The 10,215-nt window shown below is 34.9% G+C and overlaps 1 protein-coding gene across 1 annotated transcript; it reads left to right on the top strand.

The window, feature by feature from the left end:
• The first annotated feature begins 915 nt into the window (after window positions 1-915).
• LOC140799142 (jasmonate-induced oxygenase 1-like) lies at window positions 916-4,420 on the top strand. Its single transcript, XM_073153300.1, has 3 exons — window positions 916-1,406; window positions 1,506-1,839; window positions 3,968-4,420. Exons 1-3 carry the CDS (start codon window positions 916-918, stop codon window positions 4,211-4,213), a joined length of 1,071 nt encoding a protein of 356 aa, XP_073009401.1. The 3' UTR covers window positions 4,214-4,420.
• The last annotated feature ends 5,795 nt before the right edge of the window (window positions 4,421-10,215 follow it).

Genomic DNA, 10,215 nt, shown 5'->3' with positions numbered 1-10,215 from the left:
TTTTTGGGGGGTGTAGCCGACATCGCCCGATTCCGGATACCATTAGAAAGTACGCGGCCGAGAAACTGACATAAAAACAGAGTCCAGCGCATCGATCCAACCTTTTTTTATTTTTTTTATTTTTATAGCACGTTTGGATAACTGTCCCTTTCAGAGCTGGGTTGAGCCTATACGGGTCTCTGTATGGCATTAGGACATATAAATAAATCATGCACATTCGATAACTCTCATTATATTCGAACATAAATACAAGAAGTCATTGAATGCGGCGAATATAATTGGAGCATCTACGCTCGCGAGGTTTGCCGCTCTTTTTCACAAATATACCTCAAGCTTACGGAACTAGGAATGTGACATATAGACATATAGTATATGCTGACATCATATTCATTTTTAAAGATAAATATAATTTAAACTAATTATTACGTTAATTTAATTATAGAAACATTAAAATAAACACTATTCTCGGAAATGTTAATTTGCATCCTGACGTCAATATTTTAGAAAAATTAATGGATAAAAGAACTGCTATTATTTAATCTCAGATGTCTTATTAAAAAGTAAGATAAGTTAAAAAAAAAATATATATATAATATAATTTAAAATTGGATGAAATATTTTACTTTATATTTAAATTAAATTTAACTCAAGGTGTCACTGGAATTTTTTGACAAATAAAATTCTATTTATAAATAATAAAAATGAAATAGTTTCATTTACAATATAGTTAAAATGTAGGGTGTAGTCTGTACTTTTGTTCGCTTCCAATCTTCAATCTCTATAAATAGCCACGGAACTCACTCTCTCACACCTCGTACTCTTGTAGCTTCGCTAGCTCGTTTTTCGTGTTATTGTTGTTGTCGCTCTTCTTCTTATTGTTGTTGTTCTTGTTATATTATTATTATTAGTATAATCATGGACTGCTTCCAAGAGTGGCCAGAACCCATTGTACGCGTCCAGGCTCTATCCGAGAGCGGCGCGGGGGTTGTCCCCGACCGCTACGTCAAGCCGCTCTCGGAGCGGCCTCGCGACGCGGCGCCTGGCAAAGAGCTGAGCATTCCGATCGTTGACTTGGACGGCCTGGCTGGCGGCCCAGCCGGGTGTCGGGCCGCCATCCAGGCCGTCTCGGACGCGTGCCGCGAGTGGGGGTTCTTCCAGGTGGTGAACCACGGCGTCAGCGCCGAGCTGATCCGCAAGACCCGGGAGGCGTGGCGCGGCTTCTTCCACCTCCCGATGGCGGCGAAGCAAGCCTACGCCAACTCCCCCAAGACCTACGAGGGCTACGGCAGCCGCCTCGGCGTCGAGAAGGGCGCCATTCTCGACTGGGGCGACTACTTCTTCCTCCACTTCCGCCCGGACTCCATCAAGAACCTTATCAAATGGCCTTCCCAACCCGATTCTTGCAGGTAATTATAATTAGCCAAATATCGAAATCTCGATCGAACAGTTAGTTAGTTATATAGTTGAAATGATGAGGGTCTGAGACGTGAAGTACGTAATTGTAGAGAGATCACGGAGGAGTACGGTCGAGAGGTGGCGAAGCTCTGCGGGGTGTTGATGAGGGTGATGTCGATAAGCTTGGGGTTGGACGTGGAGTTCTTGCAGACGGCGTTCGGAGGTGAGGAGGAGGTGGGGACGTGCATGAGGGTGAACTATTACCCGAAATGCCCCCAGCCGGACCTCACGCTGGGGCTCTCGGCGCACTCCGACCCCGGGGGCATGACCGTCCTTTTGGCCGACGACCGGGTGAAGGGCCTCCAGGTCCTCAAGGGGGATGCATGGGTCACCGTTCACCCCGTCCCCAACGCTTTTATTGTCAACGTTGGTGACCAAATACAGGTCACCTCTCTCTCTCTCTATACCCCTAGCTTACTATCTATTTAATTCTTATGCTTCATCGGATATTTTTTTCATTTCACACCCTATATTTTATGTCCTTTTACACCTTACTTAATCATAGAAAACATCTTATATAAAGGTCGTTCGGGATCAGAATGTTTTAATTAACACTATATTAAAAAATACAAGGGGCATAAGTCATAACTGGTAAAGGTGGTTCAGAGTTCAGTGTGTTTTTCTTTTTGATAGTTTATTCTTTAAGAGTCAAATTAGAAAGAGTGGAAATAATAATAATAATAAAGAAGGACGTAAACCGCAATAAGAATACAACATAGGGTGTGACATAAGAAAACCTCATATTCCAATAATGTACTTCAATCATGAGGCAATATAAGGTGGGTTGAAGCTTTCCCAATTTGTCAAGTATCATATTGGGTGTCTCTCCGACCAATTGCTTTCAAGTGTTGTGATATTGTCTTAATGGGAGAAAGATTTTAAGGACTATGAATCGATGTATCACAAAAAAAATAAGCGTTACTTTAGTTATCTACTTGCCTACTTGTGAATGATCTAAAAAGAACCTAAAAATCTTGGTCAAACTGGGATAATTATTATGGTTATTCTTATCCTATCTAGTAGCTTATAAATTTTTTTTAAAAATAATAATAAAATATTCGTTCATTTCAAATAATTTTTTTAAAATTTCAAATTATTCTTATTTCATTTGCCTAATATATATTTTGAGATTAAATAACAGTAGTTTTAGATTTTTGAATATGTGAGATTTGGTGTTTGGATAAAATTTTAATATCTTAAAGACTTGATTTGGTCTTAATTTTTTAGAAATCGATGTTTTTGTTGGTTTTCAAGCTTATGTGAAGACTTATTTTAGATAATTAAATTATATCTATCTATCTATCAAATTATTTCTTCTTAGTAAATAGAGGACATTATTTGTTAAAAGAAAAAAAAACCTTATTCTTATTAAGCTTATAAAATAGTCTAAATCAAGTTACTATAAGCTAATCAATGATGATACTGAGGATATATCCAAGTAATTGTCCATCATAAAATTGCTAATAAGAAAGCCACCATTAAGTACAATAGTGTTAGGGCACTGCTCCAGTCTTTGGATATGGTATGCATGTTGTGTTTTTACCTTCCATATTAAATCCAATACATGTGGTTCAAATAAGGGAGACCCCCAAGATGAATCATAGTGTCAGCCAATAGGAAAAGAGACAGGACTTTCCTTCCTTGGATATTGGCCACACAAACTATTATTATTTTTATTTAGTTTTTTATTCCTTCCTCACATGAGATCATAAATTTGTAGGTTAATTATAGATTCCATGATAAAAGAGTTAGCTCTCCCTAAGCTAATCCTCTTAAGAAGCAAGCTAAAATAAGTCTATGGATATACAATGATATGATGAAAACACTAAGGAAGAAAATCAAACTAGTGACCTATGATGAGCTGATAGAATTCAACCACTGACTTATAATAATAGTCTCGCACAAAAGATCACATCAGGTCAATTCCAAGTTGCAGGCCCAAGTTGTTATTTCCATTAAGTTCTCTATGGCATTCATTTGCCAATAGCCTTTTGCTTTTCTATCACAGTCATTTTCTAGTTCTATTCATTTAGGCCCACTTGGATACTTATTTTTTATGTGACAAGGAACGCCGGATGCTAAACTAGTTGCTCTATGATGCAGTGTATTTGCTTCAAAAGGGCAGGTAGATTTTGTACAAGTTCAATCCCCTTTTGTCACTTTCAAACATCTGAACATAGACAACAAAAAAAAAAAAAATTAAAAAAAAAAAATCAAATCAGAGTAAAAGTTCTGTGGGCTCAGTTCCTATTAACATAATAATGCATGCCATGTTCCTCTCACATGTGAGATTTTCTCTAGGCATTAACCAAAAATATAAGCTTGACCATGACAGTGTCTAATTATGTCATGAATCCATGACCAAACTATATTCATCTTATGTTATGTGGAAATGAGACCAATTTTTAGGGCAGAGATCATCATAAAATGCTTGTAATTGATGCGGTGGCATGCATATTGTCAAGATTGATCCACAATCGAATTTTAATCATTACTTTTGTTTACCAAATAGGTGTTGAGCAACGCTGTTTTCAAGAGCGTAGAGCATCGGGTATTGGTGAATGCTGAGCAGGAGCGCCTCTCCCTCGCCTTCTTCTACAACCCCAAGAGCGACCTGCCGCTAGGGCCGGCCAAGGAATTGGTGACACTGGAGCGGCCGCCGCTCTACCAACCGATGACCTTTAGTGAGTACAGGTTGTACATTAGGAAGAATGGCCCTAAAGGTAAAGCCCAAGTTGAGTCGCTGAAGGCTAAGTGATCAAACCCTAGATCACTTGATCCGGTCAAAAGTAATAGTTTCATCTCCTCTTATTTGTCCCTTTGGTTCAAGGAGAATAAAATATAAGTTGGAGATCAGTAAGGGAAGAAATAGTTAGAAGCATGCTTAATTTGTATTACCCAATGTGTCAAATTAAATGTACCTATTAACTCCTTGTTATGTATAAAGAACTCTCTACATGATCAATGTTGTGCACATTCGATTCTTGTTCTATGAGTATGTATGCCACTTCTAATTTACCAACAAAATTAATAACAGACAGGGAAAATATATGGCAAAAATATTGAAATATAACATCTCACTACTAACTATGGAAAATTTCAATTTATTAGATAACCGGTTCACCTAATAAAAATTAGAAAATAGAGACATATAATGCCTATCTAAACAATTTCTTAAAAAAAGTTTGATATCTTTTGACATTGTTTGTAACTCACACACGAAGAGATATGTATATGAACAAAATATTTATTAGCGTATCTTCTTTCCTAATTTAGATCCATGAATAATATTTTACATTTGTAACCGAACAATAAATTATACATATTTTAGATATAAAATATATTATTTCAAAGTATTTCACACCTAAGTCCAATTATAATTTTACCAAAGTTATTTCAAAATTTATTTTAATTATCTTATTTCACAAACCAAAAATGTTTGCTCGACTTTTTCACTTATCTTCCATCTCTTGTTACTCATTTATATCATTTCTTACTCAAACATGCGTCAATTTTATATTATATTAAAAATAATTATTATATCACTGTTCTAATTTGCCGTGCTTCCCTAAAACCCAATAAATTAGCATTATGCGGTAATTAAATATATTCCATGTTGGTGGGCCATTTGCTGTTCTTTAAGTTTTAATCCACCTGTGATGCGTCAGCCCAAGAGATAAGTTAAATTAATGCCAGGAAGGCAAATAGTAGTAGATGGTAGAAACTTTATCCAAACAATGGACATCGACCACTCATTAATTTAATCATATTCCTCTGTAAATTATATTATTAATGCCCTTGAATTTATCTTGCAAAGTTCATATCAAATTTATTTTATTTTACAGTCCTAAGTTGAAGAATTGTTCTATATTAGAAATTTATTTTTCACAGTGCTAAGTATGGAGAGAAACTATAAATATTATTTGTGAAATATTCTTTGTTATGTAGCCAAAAGAAAAAAGATAAAAATTAAACAGAAGCAAACAAAGAGTATCTTTTAATTTATGAAAAGTGATAATAATAACTTAATAATAGATAGACTAAAAGACAAGCACATAACTCAACGAAGACCAATAGAGAGAGAAGTACAACCATCGAATGAAGACGTGAAATGAAAGCAATAGTGAGCAGTGGGACAAAACGACAACGTAACGTGATTTTACTAATTTAATTATATTTAATTTTTATTATAATAAAATCCACATACTTTAAATACGTGATTCATATTAGAATTTATTATTGAGGAGCGTTACGTTAGATGTAGAAAAGTAGATGATATATTTGAGTTTAAAGAAAAGACCCAGTGAAGTGTATCTAACCCAAGTAGAAGATTTTTTTTTTTTATTTTTTCTGTTGACATATTTATTATAGTTTTTTAAAATAGAGACAGCGAAGCATGAATCAGTGAATCACATGATGGAATACAACTTGTTACTCGAATTAATGTGACACTAAGTTTTTAATCAATTATTCGAATTCCAACCGGGGATTAAAAAAAAAGAGCATTAGAAATTTATAATGAGCTAAAGAAAAATCTGGTAGAGGTTTTATCTGCCCCCGCCAACGTGGCTGACGGATTCGTAAACGTGTGCAATGATGTCAGATGGTGTGACGTCAGTCTTGAAATCTTATAACAAGGCCCAAGGCCCAGGGCCCAAGGATCGACTAAGAGCCCATGACTGTTGTCCAGCACGTGAGTGCACGTGCAGTACGGCCCATCAATAAGAGCTTGCGATGAAAAAAAAAAAAGTTTGGGAAAATTTTCCTACCACGCATCGGTTTAGACTCCACATTTTAACTATTTACAAATTAAGTTATATAATTTAGTAAATATATACAGAAAATATATTGGGTTAGATTTAAACTAACACCTTAATAATATTTCATTAAATAGAGATATTTTATTTCTAAAATAAGTAAAATAGAGGTTTAATTAAGTTTAAATTCTATACTCGTTTAAAAATTTTATATTTCTATAAATACTATTTTAAAATTTATATGTATCTTTCATAAAAGTTTATAATAAATATAAGTTAAAAATTGTGGTACTTACAGTATAAAAGATACAAATACTATTAACTAAAAAGAGGATATAAAACCAAAATATAATTACAATTTTATCCCTTTTACTCAATTTGATAAAATTTTAATAAATAATTTGGTTTTAAGGGTATTTAAAATTTTCTTTTAAAAAGGTATCTGTGTGGGAAAAAAATAATCAAGAGTTTTAAAGTTAGATAAATCTAACAAATAATTTACCAACTTAATTTTTTTAAAATAAAAAAAAAACTAAACAATAAAAATGTGATAGTTTCTGAAACTATTCACGTCTCTTCCCTCACTAACTCACAAGCAAACACGCTTTTAACAAGAGATCTGCGAGCTCACCATGGGCCAGCACTGTCGAAGCCTTTTCCCATGGATGCTGCTTTGTTGCAGGTGACCTGCTACCTGCCTCAAATCTAACAACCACACAGCGACTTGATTGGATTGGATAAAGCATTAAAGCAGCATCTTGCGACCCTTGCCGCAATGCACTAATTAAGGGTACCCCTTCCCAGATGTTGCTGCATAAAAGCGTTGATGTGGATGTCTGACCTATAAATCCATGTCCATGGATGCTTGCAGAAAGGGAGCAGTGCATGATCCTAACCTATGCAATGCGAAAGACTAGTGTTTGCCAGTTGGCTTCCAAACTTAACTGTACAAATCACTGAACTGATTTCTGTCAAAGATCTGAACAAGAACTGCTCCAAATATGATTTAAAGATATGAGAAGCAGAAGAGCAATCCTAAGTCTGTTTTTGATGATCTGATCAATGCACCCAGAGCACAGTTGCAAACACAGTATGGAGTATTTTGTTTAGGAAAAGTCCGTAGGCATAAATTTCTTTCATTCCTTGGAAAACAATAATCTTCGCGAGATAGTATAGAGTTCATACTTCAATGGTGCTATCAACTAGCTAATCGAGAAATATGAATAATTTGCAGAAGAAATGACGGTAGATTTAAAGCAAATATATCACGTCGAGATACCAGCTCGTCCTCAGTAGCGAGAAAACGGTCATACGACAAACAAGTCCTCATAATTTAAACAAGTCTTGAAGCAGAGCAAGGGCATTGGGCTTGCCAAGTACTTCCACAAGCCCCTTTTCTTTATCAACAGCAAAGCAAGATGGACTAGGAATTAAACAACTTCTGGTATTAAATCTTCTTTTTTTTTCATTCATATATATATATATATATATATATATATATATATATATATATATGCATGAGTGGGAGGAAAGGCATGCAATATGATATCTCATCAGTGCTCTCTAGTGGTTGAGTTTTATAAGTCATTATAAATGTTATAAATTTGATTTCTTTCCACCGAATTCATTTTAAAAATATATATTTTAATTATTCAATCTTTATATCAAAAAAAATTAGTCAGAGAATAGCTTAAATTGAGTGTTAATAAATTTTATGTTAGTGTGCCAATATGATATCCTATTCAGTGTGTGCCACTCTAGATATATTATTAGTTATCTCTCTGTATGGATGTCCTTCTTAACTTATTAATCATTACAAGTTTAACTGATTAGCAATATACCGACAAGAATGCTAATATTTTTTTTTCATAGATAACTCTCCACTAATTGAATTTTTTTATCTTCCGGGCTAGTTTTAGGTTCAGATTTTAGTTGATAATTGTGAAAAAAGAAATTCTGGAAACGATTATTACAAAATTAAAATTTTATGGGATGTAACATGTAAATAAGAGACTCTTCTCTTAAAAAAAACAGAATTTCGAGGGGTATCTGTGAAAAAAAAAAAAACTAATCTTTGTTTCATACTTCCTCCCACGGTTCCTCCTCAGCTCCTCTTTCTTCGGAACTGTGATTAAAATACGAAGTTCCACAACCACAAGGCTCTTCTAGTAGCTTCACAGAAAGATAGGGGACCTGGTCTTTCAAGCCCAAGATTCTTCGCAGGTTAATTTATTATCGATAAAAAGATGACATCAAACTTGAATTTAAAATTCAAAGTGGGCCTTTCGTATTATGCGACTTGGGGGCAGGTTGGTGGGCCATTTCGTAGGTGGGGGCATGCTTTTCCTTGATTTGAAAGAAGTATACTTATTGGATTCTTATTCCATAAATAAGTTTGACTTTTGTTTATGCAATCGTTCCGGGCTTTATTGTATTTATTATTCATTAAAAAATTTAAAAATAACTAAATTGTAAAAGGCCCAGTTCTGTGAGTTACATTGTGCACACTGAAGTGTTTTCTTAAAAAAGAAAAGGTATGAGTTGGCGGTTCTAATTCCTTTTACTTCTCTCGCTTCTCGAAGTTTTCCCCACCGTTAGTCGACATTTTGCCTCCTCTATATTTCCCTCTCTAATAGATTTTATCCTCTTAATTTTTTTTTTCTTTCTCCTTACTATTCTCTCAAATCTCTCTACTCTTCCTCCCTCGTTGTCGCCCTCTCCTCGTTGTCATTTTTGTAATTCCAATTGATCTTTGCTAGATCCATGTCATGTTATCTCTCCTCCCTCCTTTCTCCACTGTCTCTGCACTCACCTGTATGTTAGTCCATCCCACTCTTTCCTCTATTCCTTCCTCGTCTCCCTTGATAGTGTCTCATCCCCTTCTTATAGTCGTGTTCATCCTCCCCTTCTACTTCTATGTTGCAATTATAGTTGTGCGGCCATTGCCTTCATAGTTTGTGGTGTTATTATTTTATTTTTTTCTCTATTTCATCAGCTACGTGTTGGCGATTGTTCTATTTCTTGCCGCTCTCCTATTGCTTCTTTGCTACTGCCACACTACTCATCCATTGTGTGTAGTCATATAATCCGGGCCATTTCGATTTTAATTTTACTATTATTTTTTAATTGGTTGGAGATTCCCTTTCTCTAGTTTAAAAATTTACAGAGTCGTGTCTTCAAAGTCGTTAGGCTAAATTTAGGCACCTTACACATGTGAATTTTATAAAGTTGTGTCTAGAGTTATATTTTATTGTGCCGTAAAACTTATTATTTTACTTTCACTATTATAATATTTATTTATATAATCAAGTGTGAAACTTATATTAAAGTATTAACATTTTATTCTCTCTCTTATATTATCTATTAGGCGGTCTATTTCGAAATGAAGGTGCTTATGACAAAACTTGAAATAAAGGGTGCTTATAACAAAATAAATTAAAAATAATTTGGAGAGTTCAAATGGGGGCATAAGCAATTTAGTTTTTAAAATAATAAAATTAATACTTTTGTGTGCTATATATGTTTTATTATAAATATTGTGCATCTAGTGTAAAAAATAAATACATAGTTTAATTTTACTGTTACTAAAATTAAATGCTTTTTTTTTTTAGCAAGTAGCCCTAATATAAGAATATTTTTTTTATAGATATTTATGTGACACTTTTATTCTAAATTATGGTATCAAACTATCAAAGTATCCCCTAACTACCATGACTTGACGTCCTTATCCAGGAAGCTGCGCCAGACGTTTTCAAAATGTAGGGCGGTTATCACACCGCGTACCTGCCTTTAAAGTGAAAAAGCGAAAAGGTGGGGTGTAAATATCACCCCGACCACCCACCGGAATGGAAGGGACGAGAGAAACCGACACCTCACCACGTGTTTGCGTTGCGCCCTTTATCTTCCTACAGCTCTCCTTGTCTCTTTCTCTCTTTCCTCCTGCTATCATCACTCTCCCTGGGGCCCACCGCACTCTTTTCCCACCTCCTCAAGGTTTGGTGAC

This window comes from Typha latifolia, chromosome 12 (assembly GCF_019914945.1).
Source record: "Typha latifolia isolate L0001 chromosome 12, TyphaL0001v2, whole genome shotgun sequence".
NCBI classification, from domain to species: domain Eukaryota; kingdom Viridiplantae; phylum Streptophyta; class Magnoliopsida; order Poales; family Typhaceae; genus Typha; species Typha latifolia.
This window is presented reverse-complemented; position numbering and strand designations above follow the sequence as displayed.